General features: G+C 47.6%; 2 protein-coding genes across 3 annotated transcripts in view; one reads left to right on the top strand and one right to left on the bottom strand.

The window, feature by feature from the left end:
* The first annotated feature begins 19 nt into the window (after positions 1–19).
* Snapc5 (small nuclear RNA activating complex polypeptide 5) lies at positions 20–3,793 on the top strand. Of its 2 annotated transcripts, none has more exons than XM_090357733.1 (3): positions 20–458; positions 1,021–1,110; positions 3,484–3,790. In XM_090357733.1, the coding sequence occupies exons 1-3, from the start codon at positions 369–371 to the stop codon at positions 3,604–3,606; spliced, it is 303 nt and encodes a 100-aa protein (XP_090213859.1). In that variant the 5' UTR covers positions 20–368; the 3' UTR covers positions 3,607–3,790. The 2 variants fall into 2 exon arrangements, with proteins under 2 accessions (XP_090213859.1, XP_090213860.1); XM_090357734.1 differs by lacking the exon at positions 20–458 and adding an exon at positions 634–675 and having other exon boundaries at positions 3,484–3,793.
* Positions 3,794–6,575: 2,782 nt separating this feature from the next.
* Map2k1 (mitogen-activated protein kinase kinase 1) overlaps positions 6,576–24,266 on the bottom strand; it is a 60,700-nt gene continuing 43,009 nt past the window's right edge. The window contains exons 6-11 of the mRNA XM_090358147.1: positions 16,612–16,736; positions 14,862–15,063; positions 12,890–12,954; positions 8,024–8,085; positions 7,613–7,658; positions 6,576–6,784 (exon numbers count right to left, since the gene is read on the bottom strand). Coding sequence (XP_090214273.1) covers positions 6,671–6,784; positions 7,613–7,658; positions 8,024–8,085; positions 12,890–12,954; positions 14,862–15,063; positions 16,612–16,736 — 614 coding nt within the window. The 3' untranslated portion in view covers positions 6,576–6,670. The remainder of the gene's footprint in view (positions 6,785–7,612; positions 7,659–8,023; positions 8,086–12,889; positions 12,955–14,861; positions 15,064–16,611; positions 16,737–24,266) is intronic.

Here is a 24,266-nt window from a genome sequence, read left to right on the forward strand (position 1 = left end):
CAGCGCCGGAACTGGGCGGGACTACGCTCGGGTTGCTGCAGGAGCGCCGAGGGACGACGCCGGAAGTGCAGGCTGACTGCTCACCGGAGTCATAGGAGTCCGCTAGTTTCGCTAGGCAAAAAAGAAAAACCTCTCCAAATCAGGCACCTCTGTTTAGGGCTCTGGCGTCCTGTTCCGTATGGGTTTTGGCCATTCAAGCCTGGACATCTTAAAATAGTTGGAGCCGTCAACGACTATCTCCTGCCTCTAGGTAACAGTGCAAGCAGCCTCTTCCAATATGGCTGCCGGTCTTATGCGCTTCCGGCGCTAGCTTATGGCGTCATCTGCGAGCGACCGCGGAAAGCCGGCGGGGTTTCCAAACAGCCACCATGCTTAGCCGCCTTCAGGAGCTGCGCAAGGAAGAGGAGACGCTGCTGCGGCTAAAGGCCGCCCTTCACGACCAGCTCAACCGCCTCAAGGTGACCCCCCTTCGCCTGCGCGCGGGACTAGCACAGCCCTCCGCGGCGGCCGTCCATGCCGCCGGCTCCCCCGGCCTTCGTGGGGTCTACTGCCGCGGACCTGGCGTCTTTAGAATGGCTGGAGCTGAATCTCCAGGGCCCCTTGCCGCCCTCCGCAGAGCCTCCCTCCTGCAGCTCCGGGGTGACCCCGGCATCTTCTGACCGGCACAGCTCCCCGGTCTGCACTTCCTCCGAGCCCAGGCCTGCCCTCTACCTGCCTCCTGCTCCTAACCCACTCTCTACTAGTTTGCATGAGCCTAGTATCTCTAAGCCCGAAGAGATTCTGCACATCTCCCCACCCTGCTCAGGAATAATCCAGAGTCTGGCAGTTGGCCCAGAGTCTAGAGGAGGGTTGCCTGAGTTTCCCCTTTAGCCCTGGGGGTCATTCTGCCCCCCACCCCCACCCCGAGGTGATCAGCACAGAGATTAGAGCTTTTAATCCCTTCTCATAGTGCCAGGCAGAAATTTATATGAGTAATCTGGATGAATACTCAGAAAAGTGACCTCAACTTTTCTTTTCTAGGTTGAAGAAATGGCCCTCCAGTCAATGATCAATTGTAGAAGAGGGGATGAGATGCCACCTTCTGGGCCTGTACCTGAACAGTCACATGATGTAAGCTTAATCAAGTACAGACCTTGGAACAGAAAGTGCTCCCTACCACTTGGATGGTCAGATGTGGCCATAAAGCAAATAATACAGCCCAAAGGATTCTGGGAAGTGCTAAGGCTTGAAGCCAGGTCCTTCTACATACTAGGCAACCCTGTCTTCCCTCCCTTTTAGTGCTGGTACTGGGGATTGAACCCAGGATATTCCATTTGGTAGGTTAAGGAGCTACATCTCCTGCCCTCGTAGCAGAATTTTCAAATAATTAAGATGTTAGTCATTGATGCAGATAATAGTCTTCCCTCCTCCAGACTGTTTACACTTTACCAGTCCTAGGGCTTGAACTAGAGTACTTGCCTAGCATGCACGAAGGTCTGGGTTCAGTTGTCAGTACCATATAGAAAAAGCCGGTACTGGTGCTATGACTCAAGTGGTAGAGCCCTAGTCTTGAGAAAGCTCAAGGACAGTGCTCAGGACCTGAGTTCAAGCCCAAGGCCTGACAAAAAAAAATTTTTTTTAAAGCTGTCCTACCATGTTTTGGGGTCTTTTGCTAAAAAAGGTGGAATCAATGTCTTTTTTATTTTATCCTCTAGAAATCTAGATATAGGAAAGAACAGTATTGTACAGCTATTGAATCTTGTTCCAGCTTCATACTGTGTAGTAGTGTCTAAACTTTAGCAGAACTCTTTAATGATGCTGCCCTAGAATGTTTTCTTTCCAAGTAATCATTGCAGAGTTAATTTAAAAACAAAGTGGCCATGCTGTAGTGGTTCACAATCCTAACTACTCAGGAGGTTGAAATCTAACGACCTAAGTTTAAAGGCAGCCCAGGCAGAAAAATCCAAGACATATCCAATTAACCAGCAAACAAATCAAAAGTAGAACTGTGGCTCAAGTGGTAGAGCACCACCCTTGAAGGAAAAAGCTAGGATACAGCACCCTGACCTTGAGCTGACAGGTTCAAAGCCACCCTGAGCAACAATCTATAAGACCCCCCCCCCCATGTCAAATCCACCAACAAAAAGCCTGGTTGGAGATGAGGCTCAGGTGATAGGTTGCTGACCACGCAAACCTAGCAAGCATAAGGCTCTCAGCTCAAATGTAACGCCTCCCCTGCTCCCAGTGGTGCCAGTCCTGGGCTTGAACTCAGGCCCTGAACACTGTCCTTGGTATTCTGCTACCGGAGCCACAGCATCACTTTGGGCTTTTTTTCTACGTATAAGGTACCGAGGAATCAAACCCAAGTATTTGTGCATGCTAAGCACTCTACCACTAGGCCAATTACTGGCCCTCCTGACCGTTTTTTGGTCAGTTGGGGGGCTTGGCACTCTGGGCCTGGGCGCTTTACCTCAGCTCTTCAGCTCATGGCTCTACCTCTTGAGCCACAGCACCACTTCTGGTTTTCTGGTGGTTAATTGGAGATAATCTCACCAACTCTCATGCCCAGGCTGGCTTTGAACCTTGATCCTCAGAGCTCAGCCTCATGAGTAGCTAGGATTATAGGAATGAGCCACCAGTACCCCGCTAGAATTTTGCTCAAATGACAGCAGAAACTGAAATGCTGTTTCTGTTGAATGATGTATTGTTGTTGGGTGTTTATGTACATATACAGAATTTGAAATTTGGGGAACTTTAACTATGATGTCAGTTTTGGAGACAAGGAGTGTCCCAGTTTACCATCTTAGTTGGAATAGCACACAAATTGATCTTGCAACATTAAACTTCGTTTTTTTCTATTGGTATGGGGGTAATGCTACAGTCAGTGTGTAAAGTCATACACACACACACATGTACCTAAAGTCATATATATGTACATATGATTACAGAAATTACTATTCGCTAAATTTTAAAAATGAATTCAGCTAGCTGAGTGTTGGTGGCTCACACCTGTAATCCTAGTTACTTACTCAGGAGGCTGAGATCTGAGGATCATGGTTCAAAGCTAGCCTAGGCAAAAAAGAAAAAGTGCCGTGAGACTTATCTCCAATTTACCACTCAAAAACTAGAAGTGGTGCTGTGGCTCACGTGGTAGAATGTTAGAATGTTAGTCTTGAGTATAAAGATGGTCAGGGACAGCATCTAAGCCCTGAGTTCAGGCCCCACAACCAAAAAAGAATTCAACTAAAATACAATGCTAAGAGATGAATATCAATTAGCAAGTTTTTGCCATCAAAGAAGTCAATAAAATACTCAAGTCTGACAATTGAACCACTTTGAATATTAAAGAACTATGTTTGTAAATCCTAACATTCTGGAAAGCCTAAGGCCAGGTCCTCTAACTTGCTAGGCAAGTACTTTGCTTTGAATTAAAAGTCCCAAATCCAGATCTCCTGTCTTGAGATCAGTGTTGTTCCTCCTAAGCTATCATGTCTTCATTCACAGATGTTAATACATGTAGACAATGAAGCATCAATCAACCAGACTGCCCTGGAGCTGAGCACAAGGAGCTGTGTGGCGGATGAAGAGGTGGAAGAGGAAGAAGAAGAGGAGGAATCTGATTCCTAAAGGTGAATGAAAGCCCAGGGTCAGTTATACAGTGACAGAAATTGTAAAATGACATTTTTTTGGCCAGTCCTGGGGCTTGAACTCAGGGCCTGGGCACTGTCCTTGAGCTTTCTCAAGGCAAGTGTTCTACCACTTGAACCACAGTACCATTTCTAGCTTTTTCTGTGTATGTGGTACACAGGAGTCAAACCTAGGGCTTAGTACTTGCGAGGCAAACACTCAACCACTAGGCCACACTCCCAGCCCTAAAATGCCATGTCTTAAAACTGAACAGTCTGGATTGTTAGTGATGAGTCAAGAACTGTATTCAAAGAACATTTTTTTTTTTTTTGCTAGATGCCAATGGCTCATGCCTGGAATCTTATCTATTCAGGAGGCTGCGATTTGAGGATCACAGCTGGGAGACATCCGAGGCAGCAAAATTCATGAGCCTCTTACCTCTAATTAACCAGCCGAAAGCTAGAACTGGAGGTGTGATTCAAGTGATAGTGTCAACCATCCATAGCTAGCAAAAAAGCTAAGAGAACAGGAGTCCTAGAGATTCTTACCTAACCAGTGGAAAAGCTAGTAGAGCTGTGGCTTCAGTGGTAGAACACCTGCCATGAATGACAAGAGGCAAGTAACAGTACAAGGCCCTGAAGTCAACCTCTTTGATGAAGAAAAAAGCTGCACTGAGCAATTATTTCCCCTTTTCCACCACTCATACTCAACCGTACCTCCCTAAGGAGAGAAATGTGCTTTGGCCCTTTGCTGACTTTGCCATGCCATGTCCCTACTGGCACTGCTGTTTTTTTTTTTTTTTTTGAACAGTGTCCTGTGAGTCTGTCAGTCTCCTCACTCATTTTTTGTTTCTTTCTTTGTCCCAGGGCTTGAATTCAGTGCCTGGGTGCTGTGCCTGAGTTCTTTTGTTCAAGGCTAGCACTCTATTTTGAGTGTTAGTGCATGGTTCTAGTGGTTAATTGGAGATGAGTCTCATGGAAGCCAGGTACAGTGGCTCACACTGTAGTCCTAGCTACTCAAGAGGCTGAGATCTGAGGATTGTGGTTCAAAGCCAGCCCAGGCACTAAAACAAATGAAACTCATCTCCAGTTAACCACCAGAAAATTGGAAGTGAAGCTGTGGCTCAAGGGGTAGGGTGGTAACCTTGAGCTGAAGTGCTCAAGGACAATGTCTAGGCCCAGAGTTCAAGCCCCAGGACTCACTAAAAAAATAAAAAGGCTCTGTAAGGATCAGAAATATACTCACCATGAGTTGCTTCAAGTCTGCTCTCTCAGCAGGTTTTTTGTTTTGTTTTATTAAACTGAAAGGACAGATGTGACCCCCCCCCCCAAAAAAAAAAGTCTCATGGACTTTCGTGCTGGCTTTGAACTGTGGTCCTCGGTTCTCAGCCTCCTGAGTAGCTAGGATTTTAGCACCCCAGCTCATTTTCTTCTTTGAAAGAGATAAACCAAACTGTGTGTGTGTATGTGTATACACACATGAAAGTAATTGTTTCATTTTTACAATAAAACGATTTGGTATATGATCCCTTGAGTACCTGCTTTCACTGTGGAGTTACCACACCATGAAATACAGTTAGGGGTTCTTGTTTTGGTTTTCCTTTCTGCTGGTTCCAGGAATTGAACTGAGGTTTCTTGCTATTGCTTAGCACACAGTTGGCTTCCAAGCTCTACCAGTTGTGTCACACACCTCCAGCCTGGTTATTTTTTGTGCTGGGCAACTGATTGTCTGCCCAGGCTGGCTTTGAATCGTGATCCTCAGAAAAGATCCTATGAAAATAATCAGTACAAAGACTGAGCCTGCCGGCATAGCGAGTACGGTGGCTCATACCTATAATCCTAGCTACTCAGGAGGCTGAGATCTGAGGATCAAGGTTCAAAGCCAGCCCGGTCACAAAAGGACCTGAGACTCTTATCTCCAATTAACCTCTAGAAAATGAGAAGTGGGGCTTGGCTCCAGGGTAGGGTGGTAGCCTTGAACTGAGAGCTCAGGGACAGTACCCAGGCCCCCCCCCCCCATACACAATCCCTGAGCCTGCAGGGAGCCCCATTAGTGCACTGCAGTGGACTTGTTCACACTGTGGAACAACAGAACAAGCCTTCCAGCTTCCTTCCTACCTTCAGGACAAGGCTTCAGTAAATCATTTCATTTCCTGTATACTAGAGAAATGGAATCACCTATCACAAAAGTACAGTATCTTTCATCCCTTAAGTTGATAGTATATTTATTAGAATAAGAGATTAGATTTGTTAAACATCTGGATTAAAATGATTAAAAGGATTTTCATACAATTTTTAGGCACTATACCCGTTTACAATAATAGCATTCGTACTTGGATGGGGACAGGGATAGAAATCTGACACATTTTAATGCCTTGATCCATGTGACATTCAAAATATCACCATTTTGGAAAGACTAATCCAAGTGAAAATAGACATATACCACTAAGTACCCCACACAGTCTATTAAAAAATAAATATAGAAAGAACCAGAAGTCTACAAATCATCACAGTAGACAAGACTGGTGAAGCCCTAGCTGTATGGCAGTGGAGGGCTCTGGCTAGCTTGTGATGAAGCGGCTTGATTCTACATCAAAAGCAAAACATACTAAGGTGACAACACTGTGATGCTTGTTTATCATAGCAGCGAAGCATGCTCCACGTGCACTGCCTGTGGGGTCTCAAGGCTCCTCCACTCCCACTGAGAGAAGTCGTGCCACCCATGTTTCCCAGAATCTGCCCAAGTGTAAGGGCAGGAATAGCAGTGCCAGTGTCAGCAAGGACTGTGTCACCAGTTTCACTGGACTTCAGCCTGGCAGATGTCTGGATCATCCACATATACACAGAGAGCCCCAAGCACAAAACCAATCCACTGAGGGAAAATAATAGTAACAAGACAGTAATTTCAAAATGTCACAAATACAATTTTGGCACATGCTGTGTTGTTTATCCTTTGTCACAGGTGAGATGCACACATCTGAACAGTGACAAGCATGGGGATAGGCCTGAAAACAACATGGCACACCACCCGGCAGAGGACTTGATCTTCACTGCTGCCCAAAGGCCTAGATGGCGGCTGCGTGTGTTGGCGTGCTGGGCTGGTTGAGGCCAATGGTGGAGCAGAGCCAACCAGCAAAATCCACCTCTTCAGCATCAGATCTCTTGATAAATGCATGAGCCTGCAATCAAAAAGACAGGAGGAAGTGTGTCCACCAAGAAGGAATAGCCAGTCTCAGTCTAGCATCTGTGCCACACCTGGAAGGAGCTCCTAGCACCCACCCATCCCAGAGCCGCCAAGGGGCCAGCTGGGATATCCGGGCAAGTCAGTTGCTTCTCTGAGCCTCTCCCAGTATGAAGTGGAGAAGAGAGCACAGGGACAGCCCCTGAGTTCAGATCCCAGCATCAGCACACACTAAAAAGTTGAGCATGGGAGGGAAAAATTGGGAGAGTGGGGGAAGGGGTAACACTGTCCAAAAAGAAATGCACTCTTTACCTGACTTATGTAATTGAAACCCCTCTATAACAACAATAGAAACATTAAAAGTGAAAAGTCCATCAGCCATCAGGCCTTCCTCCAACATCCCAGATGTGAGGTCATCCCAGCTTTTCCTTTAAATGCACAGGGGTTGTTGGGCATTCTGTGGCTGCAGACTCAACTGGACCACAGTGGTCAGGGCAGAGCAGGGCAAGGCTATACTGGGCAGATGACTGCACGGAGACCAGATAAATAAAGAGGCCTGGGTATGGTGGCTTATGCCTATAATCCTAGCTATTCAGGAGGCTGAGATCTGAGGATTAAGGTTCAAAGTCAGCCCAGGCACTAAAGAACATGTGACTCTCATCTCCAGTTAATCACTAGAAAATGGGAAGTGGGGCTGTGGCTCAAGGGGTAGGGTGATAGCCTTGAGCTGAAGAGCTCAGGGACAACAGCCAGGCCCAGGGTTCAAGCCCTATGACTCACTAAAAAATAAAGAGGCTCTGTAAGGATCAGAAATAAATATACTCACCATGAGTTGTTTCAAATCTGCTCTCTCAGCAGGATTTTTTATTAAACTGAAAGGAAAGAAGATGATGTGAGAGCTACTGTCTGACACTAGGACTAGTTAAAATGGCTTATGTGTCCATGCCTGCTGGCTATGTGCTATTATAGGCCCTGAGGGGAGCCTGTGCCTTCCTTTATCTGCCTGGTACCATGCCCCCAATAAGTGAATGAATCCTTGCCTAATTCAACTAGTCAAAAGGCCAATTCATGTAGAAAAAGTGAGTGACTGCAACTAGACAAGTCACAGCAACCCTGGTGTTGCAGCAAGTGCTATGGCAGCAGGCAGGAATCTGTGTAAGGGAAGAGCAAAGCTGGTGGTCCCACCTGAGCAATCAAGGGCATGCCCTTCTAGTAAACAAGGAGCAAGCAGACTTACCATTTATTCACAAAGTCTTGAAATTCCACACTGAATACTCCACTGGGCAGTTTTGGAGGAGGCTACAAAAATATGACAAGTGAGAAATGCATGGCTGCCTGCTCCAGCCCCTCCCCTCGACACCTGCTTTCTTCTAGCCACACAGGCTGCAGTAGGTGGCGCAGCTGTGTTTTGAACCTGTGAGATACCATCATTTGAGTGGTCTTGGAAGGAATCATTATTCTGAGAGGTTTTGAGTTTGGATAATACAGTTCTAACAGTGGGGCTGGCATGACAATGTCACCAGCAATTACTAACAGCCACAGCAAGGGGGTGCTCAAGCCACTAGGCACAGCTCAGGCCTGATGACACTTGCAGAAATAAGTAGCGAGGGGGAAAATGCCATTTCTGGGTTTAAGAGAGTCAAGACAATAATGGCACTGAATTGGTCTAGGAGAATGTTCCCTGCTGTACATTCCAGAAAAGAGGCTGTTTCATAGCCTCATACTATGGATGGCGGATCTTGTTTTCCATGGGATCATGTGGACTCCTGGACATCAGGCCCTGATGTGTGCCACGAGGCATACATTGCCATGCCAAGTGCTGCGGGCTTCATGTAGCTTCCTTGAAAGAAGTGATTTCTACACACAGCCACAGGCACCTAGGATGTCACTGCTCTAACATGTACCTCCAAAGCAACAGATGCTTCAAGATGAAAAATGAAACAAAGGTGAGCACAATGGCGCACACCTACAGTCCCCACATTGGGGAACTCGTGGCCAGAGGATCATTTGAACCCAAGAATCTGAGCACAGCCTGAGCAACATACAAATAAATGAACTAAGGATAAGTACAAAAGCAAAAAAGGAATATTACAGGCCCTACCAAAGAGTCCAGCCTAGCCCTCCTGCTCTGAAGGTGTAGTTTGATTTGAGACCCGGCTCTTAGAAAGAGTGCAAGCCCAGAGCAAGCCCCACTCAGCAGACTCCTTACTTGCTGAGTGAAGACTGGGTGAGAGGGGTTGTGGGAAGCAGATTAGGGCAGAGGGGAAGGGGGAAGACCCGGGCTACTGTGCATCCTGGACCCTGGGTTTCCTCCCTTCCATGAAGAGGATAATAAGAACCTGTCCCAGCCCAGCAGTACTTGGGGAAGCTGAGAAGAAAAGTTACTGGAAAACGTGGAAGGAAGCAGTGTAAATGCACAGTCTTGTGTACTACACACCAATAATCCAGAATCTCAGAGGTAGAGGCTTAAAAACTAGGCATTCGAGGCCAGCTTGACCTACAAAGAAGAACTCCCCTAGGCTCTTACAATGTGTATCTCCGAGGAAAAGCAGTCTGTGCTGCCTTCCTGAAATATTTGAAAGCAGCAGGATCACAGCCTGCCCCTTTCCCTCAGCCCAAGGTACTTAGGATAAGGTTCTGCAGACAGTAGAAAGGTAAATAAACGCCCCTAGCAAAGTGAACCATGTTTCACTGTTAAGTTCATGAGGGACATGGGGACCTATTGGAACCTTTGTGGGTCTAGTTTAAGAAAAATGATAAGCACGAGTTACCCTTCTTTCCTCCCTCCCCTCCATCCTTCCTTTTTCTGTGCCAGTCGTGGAACTGAGCCTTTTCACTCAAGGCTGGTGTTCTACTTCTTGAGATACAGCTCACAGCTTTTTTGTGGTTAATTCAGACTTGCCTGCTCAGGCGAGCTGAGAACCTCAAGTCTCAGATCTTAGCTTTCTGAAAGGCTGCTAGGATTACTGCCATGAGCCACCAACACCCAACTTCTTGAAAAAAAAAAAAATAGGTTTCCAGATATACTGGATTCAGAGGCTGGTAATATGACTAAGGGGCAGAGTACTTGACCAGCATGCATGAAGCCCCAGGTTTGATTCCTCAGTACCACATAAACAGAAAAAGCAGGAAGTGGTGCTGTGGATCAAGTGGTAGAGTGCTAGCCTTGAGCAAAAGACAGTGCTAGGTCCTGAGTTCAGCCTCTAGGACTGGCAAAAAATAAATAAGAGTATAGCTGACAACCCACTGTCACTAACAGGGCACCCCCCAAGTGCCTCCCAAACCTGCCAAAATGTGCCCCTTCAAATGCCAAGGCCTCTACGATTATAGGTGTGAGTTACCAACTCCAGGCTTTTTTTTTTTTTTTTTTTTTTTTGGCCAGTCCTGGGCTTGAGCTCAGGGCCTGAGCACTGTCCTTGGACTTTCTCAAGGCTAGAGCTCTACCACTTGAGCCTCAGCACCACTTCCGGCTTTTTTTCTATGTATGTGGTACCGAGGAATTGAACCCGGGTCTTCATGCATGCTAGGCAAGCACTTTAACCACTAGGCCAAACTCCCGGCCCTTCCAGGCTTTTTTTTTTGGTGCCCGTTCTGGGTCTTGAACTTAGGGACTGGTCATAGTCCTGTAGCTTTTTTTTTACTCAAGACTAGTGCTCTACCACTTGGGCCACTTCTGGCTTTTTGTTGGTTAACTGAAAGATCAGTCTCACAGACTTTCCTGTCCAAGCTGGCTTCAAATTGTCATCCTCAAATCTCAGTCTCCTGAATAGCTAGGATTAGAGGTATGAGCCACCAGCACCCAGTGCAAAAGGATTTTTTTTTTTTTTTGGTCAGTCCTGGGGCTTGAACTCAGGGCCTAGGCACTGTTCCTGAGATTCTTCTGCTCAATTCTAGCACTCTACGATTTGAGCCACAGTGCCACTTCTGACCTTTTCTGTTTATGTGGTTCAGAGAGATCTAACCCAAGGCTCATGCATGCTAGGCAAGCACTCTACCACTAAGCCACATTCCCAGTCCCAAAGGAAAAATTTTAATCATATAATCTCACTAGGATACAATATTACTGACTTTTTGCAGACTTCACAGAGCCATCTGCCCATTCACTGGTCTTTCATGAAGAACTGATCATAGTATGCATATTACTTAGTAATCTGCCTCTTTCACACCATCTGAAATGAATGTCTATCATTTTCTACACTGCTTTTTATTTTCATACTTTTTACTTTTTTTTTTTCCCCAGTCCTGGGGCTTGAACTCAGGGCCTGCTTTCTCAAGACTAGAGGTCTACCACTTGAACCACAACACCATTTCTGGGTTTTTTCTATGTACGTGGTACCGAGGAATCCTAAACCGGGTCTTCGTGCATGCTAGGCAAGCCCTCTACCACTAGGCCAAACTCCCAGCCCCATAGTTTTTAACATACAAGCAGAATCCCTACACTGTAGCTCTACATGCATTGATGGACTCTTGTTTTTCCCCCTTTGGTTTCTGCCTCATTCTTGCCCCAGCATTCAGCACACAGTAGGTGCACTGTCAAGCTTGGTGAACAAAGGCACATGGAAGCTCTTGGAAAGGAGCTCCTGCAGTTTCTTTTCTTTCAATCCTGGGGCATGAACCAAGGCTTGAGCACTGTCCTTGGGCTTTTCCAAGGCTGGTGCTCTACCACTTGGGCAACAGCACCACTTGCAGCTTTTTCTGTATATGTGGTATCGAGGAATTGAACACAGGGCTTCATGCTTGATAAGGCAAGCACTCTATCACTAGGCCATGCAACCAGCCACTGTGACTGCACCTTCTAAGCTGGCTACTCAACTGCACAACATGATGCACTCCCAAGCAGAGGCATCCTGGACATCCTGGAGACCATACTGTGGGGAGAGCTCATTTCCTGTATAACTTGACCAGTGACCTTTTTTTTTTTTTTGAAAGGCCGGGGGAACTTGCTATGCAGCTGAGGCTGGGCTCAAACTCTCGGATCCTCCGGCTTTAGCCTCCAGAGTCACTGGATTGCATGTGGGCAGCACCCCCAGTGATTGGTACTCTGTTTTTCCTAGTTTTTGTCATTTTAGTCAGAGTTTCAATACACTGCTCCTATAGGCCTAGAATTCTTAGTCTTCCGGCCTCAGTGCCCAGGTGCTGGGACACTAGATGAGTCACCACACTTGGCTCATAGGTTTCCTTCTACCCCCTTCCTTCCCCATTCTCTCCTTTTCCTTCTTTCCTTTCTTCCTTTTTACCAGTTTTGAGGTTCTGTGCTCTCTAAGCTCTCTTGCTCACAGATGGCACTCTACCACTTGAACCACGTCTCCAGGCCTTTTGCTAGTTAGTTGGAAATGGGAATCTCAGACTTTTATGTTTGGGCTGGCTTCCAACCAAGATCCTCAGAACTCAGCCTCCCGAATAATCCAGGATTACAGGCATAAGCCCCTGCCACCCACCTGGCTCACAGATATTTTCTTTTCCTTTTTTTAATTTTTTATTTATTTTTATTTATTTATTTTTTATTGTAATTAGTAAAAGGGTTACATGATATTTGCCAGATAGAAGGTGCATTAATTCACATACATTGATACCCTTTCACATGTCTTGGTACCCATTTCCCTCCCCCCCACACCCCCCACCCCCTTTTTTTTACTTTAATCTATAGCAACTATCTTTATTCTCATATTGTTAAAACTACTTTACATATGTTTTACAGTATAAACAAATTAATTGCTATGTATTTTGTTTATAAAGTGATTTGTTTTCTCTTGCCAGTCCTGGGCTTGAACTTAGGGCCTGGGCACTGTCCTTGGACTTTCTCAAGGCTAGTACTCTACCACTTGAGACAAAGCAGCACCACTTCTGACTTTTTCTGTGCATGTGGTACCAAGGAATGGAACCCAGGGCTTTGTGCACACTAGGCAAGCACTATCTACCACTAGGCCACACTCCCGGCTCTAAAGTAATATATTCAAGCTTTATATAATTCAATTTGAACCAAAAGTAAATGTCCAAATGAAACTTTGGTTAGTATAACTGATTGTTGGTACTGTCAAATCGCAGGTATTTTCTTAAGAGGACCAAATAAATTCCACAGGTAAGGAAACGAGGCAGTACTTACCTCATTGACAATGTAATCCAGCAACTCAAATATTGCCATGGGAGCTCGGCTGTCCATTCCATACGCTACAGTTTATGAAAGGAAAGAAGACACTTCTCAGATTCTCACTTTATTAGCATGAAGCAAGGGATCAAGCATGGAAAATAAACCACTACTACAGACAAGCTGAACACAAAAGTACCAACCAAGGACTAAAATACTCAAGTACAAATCCGAGTTCTCCTACCTCCTCAGCTTAGGATGTAGGGGGAATCAGTTTACCACTGAGACAAAGTACTGTGTTTTGTAAAGCAGAGGTAAATGTCGTTTCATCTCCCCATCTCCCTTCCTTGTACTGAAAGGAGTTAGAGATAGAGCCCAGAGCCTCATGCATTTGAGGCATGTGTTCTACCACTGAGCTCCCTCCCAGCCCCAGAACTTAGCTCCATTCTCTCTGCACTTTGGCATTCCAGAGTCATGGGCAGCACTTCCAGGGCCCTCTCTCAACCAGTGTCTCTGCTGCTGTCACACGCACCCCTGTGGCCTTCATAGATGACGATACAGCTCTCCCTGGCCACAGGGAACTTCACAGAAGCAATCCATACAAAGAATATGACAGGGCTAGAATGCCCCCTGAGAACTGAGTTACCTCACAGTACCCATACACACAGAGGCAGGCAGGGCTGCATACGGCTATGGCCTTGATAGTCACATGGAGAAGCTAAGTTCTGTATGCCTCGGTCACCTCATCTTCAGAATAGTGCCCATTATTATAAGTGGATGTTACTTCACTTAGAAAGTGCTTGGTAAATCAGTGGAGACAGGGATCACCAGAGTATGGGCTTGGGATTGACTGAGAGGGACAGCATTCTGAAAGGAGATAGTGGAGTTGGCTGTACAATAGAGGAATACGTGACAAACCACTCAACTACATATAGACTTTTGTCTATTTACCTACCTACCCAGTGCCTGGGTAAAATGTGATTTTTACCTTAATTTAAAAAAAAAAAATCACAAAGGGCGCTGGTGGCTCATGCCTATAATCCTAGCTACTCAAGAAGCTGATATCTGAGGATCTCGGTGGGAAGCCACACTGGGCAGTTAAGTCTGTGAGACTCTTATCTCCAATTAACCACCAGAAAACCAGAAGTGGCAATGTGGCTCAAGGTGGTAGAGTGCTTAGTCTTGAGCAAAATAAAAGTTCAGAAACAGCACTCAGCACCCTGGTATCAATCAACCCAAAACATGATTTAAAAACAAACTGATGAGGGGCCAGGAGTTTGGCCTAGTGGTAGAGTGCTTGCCTAGCATGCATGAAGACCCGGGCTCAATTCCTCGGTACCCCACATACATAGCAAAAAGCCGGAAGTGGTGCTGAGGCTCAAGTGGTAGAGCTCTAGCCTTGAGAAAGCCCAAGGACAGTGCTCAAGCCCTGTGCTCAAGCCCAGGACTGGCCAAAAAAAAAAAAGAAAAAACCCAGAAGTGGTGCTGAGGCTCAAGTGGTAGAGCTCTAACCTTGAGAAAATCCAAGGACAGTGCTCAGGCCTTGAGGTCAAGCCCAGGACTGGCAAAAAAAAAAAACAAAAAAACAAAAAAAAACCTGATGATTGGAGCCAGTGCTTGCCTAGCAGGTACTGAGGCCTGGGTTTGAGTCCTCGGTAGCACATACATCCACACACAAGCTAGAAGTGGTGCTGTGGCTCAAGTGGTAGAGCGCTAGTCTTGAGAAAGCTCAAGAGCAGGGCCCAGGGGCTGAGTTCAAGCCCCAGGACTGGCAAAACAAACCCTGGGGCAATCACAGCCCCTAGAAGGGAGCAGGCACTGGAGGAATGGAGGAGGTTGTGGCTGATAACAGCACCTTCCGCATCCGCCTGAAGATACCTCCCCCCCACCTCCCCTTCACTGCTCACTCCCAGCACAAGTGAGAGGAACCTGGTGCCCAGAAAGCAATGTTAGAAACCCTGGCAGGCTGGGGCCCCCAGTGCACACTCACAGCTGAGGGGCCTCCCGGGGGTCCTTGGCCTGGGTGGTGTGTCAGCCGCATCTCCCTCCACCTGGCACCCGAACATCAGCTCCAGCTCCTTGGCATCTGGAGGAGGGATGGGATACCTCCCGACCGCCATTTCCACCAGAGACAGTCCCATGCTCCAGATATCCGACTGCACGGAGTAGTGGGTCCCCTGCAGTCTCTCTGGCTACAAGGGAGACAGACACAGTTACTGGTCTTTGTGTGGGTCTACTTCTGAGCTTCACCTTCTGTTCTTCCTCTGGGCAGCTCACATCCTCTTCAGGAGCTCTACCTCTTGAATCTTGCCTCTCATTTGCTCCCAAATGCCATGTTTACCAAGGTGAGGTGTCTCTTCCCTTCATCACTGTTCTGTCCCCTCACCCCTGGATGCTCCCCTTAACTAACAGCATCTAAATAGATGGGCCCTGCCTGTCTCTTCAGCCTGCAATTCCAGCTTTGCCTGCACCTCTGTGAAGACCAGCAATCACTTTAGCCTCTCTTCTACATGGCCCCACTTCCATACCCTCCACACCCCTCCTTCCACCCCACCCAGTGCTGCTCAGCGAAATGTCTGTGGGGGGCAGGAGTTTAGTCTAGTGGTAGAGTGCTTGCCTAGCATGCATGAAGACCTAGGTTCGATTCCTTGGTACCACATGCACAGAAAAAGCCAGAAGTGGTTCTGTGGCTCAAGTGGTAGAGTGCTTAGCCTTGAGAAAGCCCAAGGACGGAGTCCAGGCCCTGAGTTCAAGCCCTAGGACTGGCAAAAAAAAATGTCTGTGCACCTACCCATTCCATCAAGCCTACATCACCCACTCACCAAGCATTCCCTTGACCTCTATCACGTGCCAAACTTCAGGCCAGTCTCTCTAGAGCCTTGGCTCTGCCCCCAAGCACCTCTCTGTCTGGGGAGGGGAAAACTAGAGTGCTGCTGTGGCATGGGCCTGGAGATGGCTGAGCCAGTACTCTGATGGCAGGGGAGACAGCAGAGCTGGGAACAAGAGGACGGAAGTTCCTCAAGATGGGGCCCAGGTATACTGCAGTCAGGAACAGGTAAGTAGGAGACATGCTGGGAGAAAAAAAGAAGAAATAATTCTATGCAGGAGCTGGGGACTAATGGGGGCAAAAGGACAGGGAGAAAGGACTGGAGACTAAAAGTGAATGTCTGGCTGGGTGCCGATGGTTCATATTTGTCATCTTAGCTATTCAGGAGGCTGAGAACTGAGGATGAAGGTATAAAGTTAGCCTAAGCAAGGAAGTCCAGGAGACATTTCCAATTGACCAGCAACAAGCCAGAAGCGGAGCTCTGGCTCCAGGGGTAGAACACTAACCCTGAGCAAAGGATCTAAGGGGGACGCCCAGGTAGTAGCAGTTTGGGGGCATGTCTGGGAACACTGAGCTTGTGGGCCTGGAGGCAATAAGGAAAAGAGGTCCAGAAGGTAGGAGAAACTTAAGTCTCTTCAGAATAGCAGCTAAGCTTTGGAGCTGGGCTAGTGCCATCTCTTTGGTGAGTTAGGACCCGGTGTGCACTCAGGCCGGTGAGTGGTCGGGGCTCTCCCCCCGCTGGAAATAGACTCCTCAGGAGTGAGGGCACTGTGCTTAGCCCTCATTTCCTGATGCCCCTCCCCCATCACCCAGCCCAAGAGCTGGCTCCTGCTCCTGCTCCTGCTCCTGCTCCTGCTCCTGCTCCTGCTCCTGCCCCTGCCCCACCCAACAGCAGAAGCCTGCTTGTTCATACCGACATATAGGACCTTGTGCCCACGAAGGAGTTGGCCATGGAGTCAATGAGCTGCCCACTGACCCCGAAGTCGCAGAGCTTGATCTCCCCACGGGAATTGACCAGGATGTTAGAAGGCTTGACATCTACAAGGAAGAGAAACAGAACATAAGGGGTTGACTGGAGCAGGCTGGAGAGGGGAGCAGTAAGTCCGTACCCTAGCCTCCTCTAGGTGCAGCAAACACCGGCCAAGGCCACATGCCCACCCTCAGCTTCTGACCAGCTGCTACAGAAGCAGAACAGCCAGCCAATGGTCTCAACGCCGAGGATGCACTCAGCCAGACAACTCACCGGAAGGCATCAGTGACCCTAACCAGTCAAGGTTTCCCTGTCTGTTGAAAGCCAGTGCATCACAGAAGGAGAAACGCTGAAGTGGTAACAGCAGGAATTCCTACCATCTACCTCTACATCAAGATCAGAGCATGAAGGAGGAGCTGACTCTCCACTGTCTTTCACTGAAGTCACACACACAGCCCCTCGCTACCCAGGACCTAAGATGCTGCTCTTCGGGGTCAGGGCAGTGTCTCAGGCCCATCACCTGGACCCCATGATCATCCTCACCCAGCTTCTATCACTGACACCAGGCCATAGCCCCTTTGCACCTCCACAAGTCTTTTCTCCTCCACTACTCAACTATCTGAAGAGTGGACAGCCAGGTGGAAAAGCCAGCGTGGTTCTTGGTGGGGCCCCTGGACCAGGACTTGGGGGGAGGGAGCACACCAGCAAGCAAAGTGACTCAGTCAAGGACAGGCAAAATCCTGAGCCAGAACAGAAGTAATAATGCACTTTACAGAACATCTAGAAGATTTGAAAAATGAAAGCCTCTTACAATCCCAATATAGCATAGTCACTATTGTTTCATTATTTTCCCATCAATCACATGAACACATTTATTCATTCAAAGATGAATAGATTCAAGGAAGTAATGCAGTGACTTAAAGTGGCAGAGCATTAGCCTTGAGCAGAAAAGCTCAGGGTCATCATCCAGGCCTCTGAGTTCAAGCTCCATAACTGACATGCTTGTAATTTTACTCAGGATGCTTAGATCCCAGTAGGAAGCCAGTTTGGGCAGGGAAGTCTGTGAAACTCTTATCTAAAATTAAATAGCAGAAAACCAGAAGTGGAGAAAAAAAAAGCTCGGAGACAGAGGCTACAGGCAGTGCATAAGAGGCCCGTGCACAAGTCCGGGCCCTGTCGCCTGCTTTGACACAGGCTTGAACATAAGGATCACTCCATTTCTCTAGGCTAAGACTGCTAATGGAGTGCCACACACACACACACACACACACACACACGGCATGCTTTATGAATGATATGTCATGAACAGGCCCTCCACAGTCAGTGGGCCTGGGGTGAAGCCTCTCCCTCAGAGCAGGGGGCTCCTCTCCTCTCTGGGCACAGCTGCTGCTTCCTGCTGCACCGCCTCTGGCTGTCTGGGGTTTGATATGCTGCTATTCACATGGCAAGCACGACTCCTTGCTGGAGCTTACTTACATAAGGCTGTTCTCTCCCGCACCCACCAGGGGACAGCCCTGTCTGCAGTAAGCAGAGATCCACGGGCTTGGAGAAACAGGAACGACCTGAGGGTACTGAGAGTCTGATGCACAGCGAAAAGCCCCTCCTACTCCTCCCTCCACTTACCCTGTGACCTGCAGGGCCTGGCAAGAAGACCCTGCACTAAATCACTGCTGCTGAAGGGTTGGTGGAGCTGATGGACAGACATTTTCTCCATCCCAGCCCAGGCAGGGAAGTGTATGAGACTCATCTCCAATAAAACCAACAAAAAGCCAGAAGTGGAGCTGCAGCTCAAGTGGTGGCAAGCCAGCCTTGGGGGAGAGGGGGGCGGGGGGGAGGAGCCAAGCACAAGTGTGAGGGCCTGAGTTCATATCTCAGTACTGGCACACAGACAGACACATAGACACACACATACACACACACACTCATCCAACTTTTTACTAGAAGACAAGGATCTGAAGTTAAGACCTAAGAGTTCATTTCCTGAGCCAACACACTGTTCCAGTCTTAGGGCAACCAGAGCAGGAGGGCCTGGCACACAGCCACTACTGTCCTGTCTGCCCCGAAGCTTCCCCAACCCTCCTTTGTTCCTTCCTCACCCCTCCAACTCATCCCTAGTGTATCTCCCAATCCAGTTCAGGCTGGGAGACCTCTAACAACCCCAGAGCTAGTCAGGCCTCCTCACTTTGTCTCTGCCTCTGATATGCCCTCTCCTTTCCACCCACTCTTTCATCTCTACTTCTACTGTCTCCTTCTTCTGGGCGTCATTTCCAGCATTGACTACTAACTGGCTCCTGGAGTCCAAGGAGATTTATCTGGGCTTCTTCCTATCCTGTCCTCACATACCCTTGGAAGGTGGTTCAAATGCCAGGCCCTGGCTATCTTTATGGCCTAAGGGCTCCTTTGGTTCACAGATTCTGTTCCTTCTAGATCAAGACCAAAGCTGCCTTCTGGAGGAGGCATCCAGTCTCAAGTAGGTTTCCTGGCCTGGAACCCCAAGATATGATGCCCCATGAGTCAAGCCACCTACCTGGGACTGGGAGACTTGGAAAGAGGAGGGGAAGGGAGGGAAGAGGGAGAAGGAGGGGGAGAAAAACAAGAACAAAGAAATGCAATGAAAAACTAAACAATGGCTGGCTAGTGGTTCATGCCTGTAATCCTAGCTACTCAGGAGGCTGAGATCTAAGGATCTCAGTTCAAAACCAGCCCTGGGCAAGAAAGGCCATGAGACTCTTATCTCCTATTAACCACCAGAAAACTGGAAGTGGCACTGTGGCTCAATGTGATAGGGCACTAGCCTTGAGCTGAAGAGCTCAGAGTCAGTACTCAGGCCCAGAGTTCAAGTCTCATGACCAATCAAAAAAAAAAAAAAAAGCTTAACACACAAAATATTTTCTTCTCTGATATTTCTGCCCCAGAAATAATCATTGTTCCATCTTCCAAATTTTTCCAAGAGCATTTATGCTAAAGTTAACTTGTGCACATTTTTCTATCCTCCTAAAACAAGAGGTTTGGATAAAATAATTCAGAGGGCTGTTTGTTTATTCTACAAACACTTCTGTAAATTGCCCAATGTTAGCCAACAGTCTCAATCCTTCTCAAGGCTGACTCCACCAGTGGAGATGGAACTTACAAATAACAAATATGTGCGCACAGGAGTGTGTGGTGAGAACATAAAGGAGATGTGTGTACAGGACAGTGCCACTCTCTTGATGGCAACACACGAACTTGACAAGGTCAGCAGGCAGGGGACCAAAGAGTACAGCAATCCTCCAGAGGTTCCCTCTGGGAGTACATTCATTCTTGTCAAGTTTAGTTTTATTTTCATCCTGGAGCTTGAAATAGGGCCTAGGCACTATCCCTGAGATTTATTCATCTAGTTTGCTCAAGGCTGCCATTCTACCACTTGAGCCAAAGCTCCACTTGCAGCTTTTTGATGGTTAATTACAGTAAGAGTCTCACAAACTTTCCTGCTTCAAACTGTGATCCTCAGATCTCAGCCTCCTGAGTAGCAAGGAGTACAAGCATGAGCCATGGGTGCCTGGCTCACCTTGTTAAGATCACAAGAAGCTGCACCCAGCAGAGCCTAGCGGCACCAATTTCCAGTCCAAGAACTATAGGAAGGCTAAGCAAGAGACCATGAGTTTGAGACCAGCCTGGGCCTCAAAAACAAAGGGAAAAAAGAAAATCTATCTCCTAAGTCAGAATGAAGAAAGGTAGGTAGGTATAAAGGAAGAGAGGGCAGAGGACAGTCATGGCACAGGAAGAAGTAGAGGAATAGCCAATGACCCACAGAGCACTCAGAGGCCAGACAGGCTCAGCCGGGATAAAGTAAGATGATCGTGGATAAGCAAGGGTTTTCACTTAAGAAAAGGGCAAATGACGTTTGTTGCATTGTTTGGATTCAAATCCAGAAATACACATGTGCTATGCAAGGATTCACTCTCAACTCCAAATGATTTTTCTTAATGTTAACTTTGGGTTTTCAAACAACCTCCTCTTTGTGTCCTTAACAGGGCAATAAAGAACCCTTCCGTGAAGATGGACAGCAGAAAAAGGTCACTGGCCAGGCTAAGCGAATCTACAGCCCACACACAGCCAGCTCTAGCTACCCTGGGCCTCAGAGAGCTCATTAAACAGCAAAGATAATTAAAGTTAAGTGAAAATCCTAACCCCTGCAATTAGCCATTACCTGTAACCTCTTTTTCAAACTCAAATTTTCTTCCTCCTGAGTGCTCTCCCCCTACCACTTCTCCAATATGGAGGTTAGAGGCAGCTGAAAGGCTGGGATGGCAGGTGTGCACAGCAGATGTGGTTTGTGGAGCTGTTGCTAAGTCTCATAGTAACAGTGAGCTGTGAGCAGCATGAACCTATGTTCAGATGAGGAAATCCAAGGCTCAGTGAAGAGGTATTCCTTACCTAGTCAGTGAAGGCCCAGAAAAGAGAGGTACCTGGAGCCTCATGGCATGGGAGCACAGCTGTGCTTTGGTGGGAAGGAAACAATAAGTAAATGTGAGACCCAGATGTGACATGGGACAGGCTAAAATCCTGGAAATCGGGTTGTGAGTACTGGATGCTTCTTCTGCAATGCAAGCCAGTTTTCTTCCTTGGCAGATCGAACTGCAAGAGCCCAGCAAACAGCAAGAGCTGGAGGCTGCCTCCACCTCCCTCTGAGGAACAGCTGAGTTCAGACTGGGAGACTGGAAGAACAGGGCTTGGCAAGCTATTTTTATCCCCTCCACTCTCAAGATCTCTGCAACCAAGGCCAGCACCTGCTCTCTGAGTTTTTCCCTTCCCTCCAAGATCCCCTGGGTTTGAAAGGCTTCCACTGTCTACTCTCATGCGTCCCCTGCTCGCCCCCACCCTCCAGGACCGTAAACCCTGACACTTGACTACTGATGATGTAACAAGAGCTCAGGATTTGGTCTCGTTAGCACACTCTATTCTAAGAAATACTCTAAAGTTTGAAACAGATGTAGTGAAAAGCCAAAGCCCATGTACAGGGGCTCCCACAGAGGGTAGGGGAGGGACACAGTGAGGGGGAGGTATGGTAAGAGAAGAGAAGGAAAAGAAAGAAGGGTAGTAAGAGAAAGCTTGCAGACAGACCCCTGATCTCCGATCACTCATTTCTAATAACGTTAGGCAGCAATTCCATTTCACGGAACTGGAACCTGAGATTCCACAATGAAGCCCTTTCCCAAAGATAAAAAAGTAGCCATTCAGCCGCATGTGGTGTAACACATCTGTAATCCAGCTGAGGCAGGAGGATCTCAAGTTCCAGGCCAGCCTGTGTCAACAAAATAAAACAATGAAAGAATAAACTTCCCACTAAGAGAAACCTGCATTAGGGAATCTATGTAGGTTAGCTCAGAAGAGGAAAGAAAAATGTCAATCTATGGCAAAGCCAATCACCCACCTGCTGCCAGGAAAATGGTGTCAGCTGGGTACTTACCAAGAGCTACTCAGGAAGGAAAATTAGCTTAAAGTCTGCTCTAGCCTGCTGGAAGCTAATTTCACTCAGCAGAAAGGGGAGGAAAAGGGTACAGCAGTGCATGTAGGAATATTTATTTCATTCATTCTTTCATTTATTTAATGCCAGTATTGGGGCTTGACCTCAAGGCTTAAGCTCTGTCCCTCCAGCTTTTTCATTCAAGGCTGGCACTCTACCATTTGAACCACAGCTCCATTTCTGGCTTTTTGGTGGTTCACTGGAGATAAGAGTCTCATGGACGGGGGCCCGGGAGTTTGGCCTAGCGGTTAAAGTGCTTGCCTAGCATGCACAAGGACCCGGGTTCGATTCCTCGGTATCCCACATACACAACCAAGCCGGAAGTGGCAGAGACGAGACTGCAATAAGCGACAGAGAGCGAAAGCAAGCAAGCGGAGCCCAACCGAGTGGTGGCGGGAGCAAGCGGGCCGGAGCGGGCGGGGCCGGAGCGAGTGGGGCGGGGCCGGAGCGAGCGGGGCCAGAAAGAGAAGGGGGCCAAAAAAGAAAAAAAAAAGAAAAAGAAAGAGAGAGATTAAACTATTTAAAAAAAAAAAAGTCTCATGGACTTTTTGTCCAGGCCAGCAGTGATCCCTAGATCCCAGCCTCCCGAGAAGTTAGGATTACAGGTATGAGCCACTGGCACCTGACAGGCTGGTTGTCTTAAATGAAGTGAGGGGAGGGTGTCCTGGGAACTCACGGTTGGTGTACTGACTCAGGCTCTCCAAAGCCACGGATCACTGTCTATGCCTGGATCCCAACTCAGCACAATCCACAGGCAGCATCCATGGGCAGCAGCTGCTCAGGCGTATAATCCTAGCTACTCAGAAGGGGAACACCTGAGGACCGTGGCTCACAGCCAACTAAGAAGTAGAGGAGGAGCTCACGTGGTACAGTGCTAGTATGAAAGCCAAGCACAAGACCCTGAGTTCAAGCCCCAGTCAGTTCCCAGGACATACACACAAAATCCATCAGGAGCCAACAACAGAACACTATTCCCTGAGGCTCCACCTGCAGCCAGAATACAAAAGGAAGAAACTCGTAGTTCTGGGGTCCCTTGGTGGGCAGCAGTCCCCTGGGGATTTAATGACAGCAATGTGCAAAGGATCAAGAACACCAGACACACATCTCCAAGAAAGCGTGAAACGTGTTGTGTCCTAATGGAAAAAGAAATCACCAGTATATTTGTCTCTAATTAATTTGTTGCTAACAAGCCTTATGTAAGTTCCCACCCTGGAGCTGAGAAGCGTCACTAGACTACTGCTGTGACTCGGAGGGGAAGCGGGGCTCCACCTTGCTTTGGATAATGCTTAATAAAATCTAGCCTTGGCTTCATTCCCAGGCAACAAGACTTCAAATCAAACCTAAAGCTGCTCTCCTGAACTGGTACCAGTGGCTCATACCTGTAATCCTAACGACTCAGGAGTCAGATCTGAGGATTGTAGTTTGAAGCGAGCCAAAGCACAAAAATCCAAGAGAATCTATCTTCAACTAATCAGAAAAAAGAAAAAAAAAAGCTGGTCTGAAGGCACGGCTCAAGTGATAGAGCACCAGCTATGAGCAAGAAAACTAAGCAAAAGAACAAGGCCCGGGCCAGGAGTTTGGCCTAGTGGTTAAAAGTGCTTGCCTAGCATGCATGAAGACCCGGGTTTGATTCCTCGGTACCACATACATAGGAAAAAAAAGCCGGAAGTGGTGCTGAGGCTCAAGTGGTAGAGCTCTAGCCTTGAGAAAGTCCAAGGACAGTGCTCAAGCCCTGAGCTCAAGCCCAGGACTGGCAAAAAAAGAAAAAAAAAGAAAGAAAAAAAAAAAAAAAAGAACAAGGCCCTAAGTTCAAGCCCTAAGACCAGCATAAAGACAAGACAAAAATCCAACTCTTCTGGAACTCCCAGGATAAGATTCTCTAAGGAGACTGGCAGACTTAGCTCAGGTTTCCATTAAATGAGGACCAAGATATAGTTAGCTATCTAGGGATCACTGAACCTCAAGCCCTTCCTCTACACCTCTCTCCAGGCCATGCATAAGCCAGCAAACCAGCCACCATTTACCCCTCCAATCTTCCTAGTACTACCTACCTTGTGCTCTCCAGAACCTGCCCAGAAAAAAAACTGGCCAC

This window comes from Megascapheus bottae, chromosome 25, assembly GCF_031878675.1.
Source record: "Megascapheus bottae isolate mThoBot1 chromosome 25, mThoBot2.hap1, whole genome shotgun sequence".
NCBI classification, from domain to species: domain Eukaryota; kingdom Metazoa; phylum Chordata; class Mammalia; order Rodentia; family Geomyidae; genus Megascapheus; species Megascapheus bottae.

Excerpts from the sequence above, each read along its gene's own strand:
- Snapc5 (XM_090357733.1), top strand. The coding sequence starts at position 369 with ATGCTTAGCCGCCTTCAGGAGCTGCGCAAGGAAGAGGAGACGCTGCTG. Across the intron at positions 459-1,020 it reads ACCAGCTCAACCGCCTCAAG|GTTGAAGAAATGGCCCTCCA; the intron begins GTGACCCCCCTT and ends TTTCTTTTCTAG. Across the intron at positions 1,111-3,483 it reads TACCTGAACAGTCACATGAT|ATGTTAATACATGTAGACAA; the intron begins GTAAGCTTAATC and ends CTTCATTCACAG.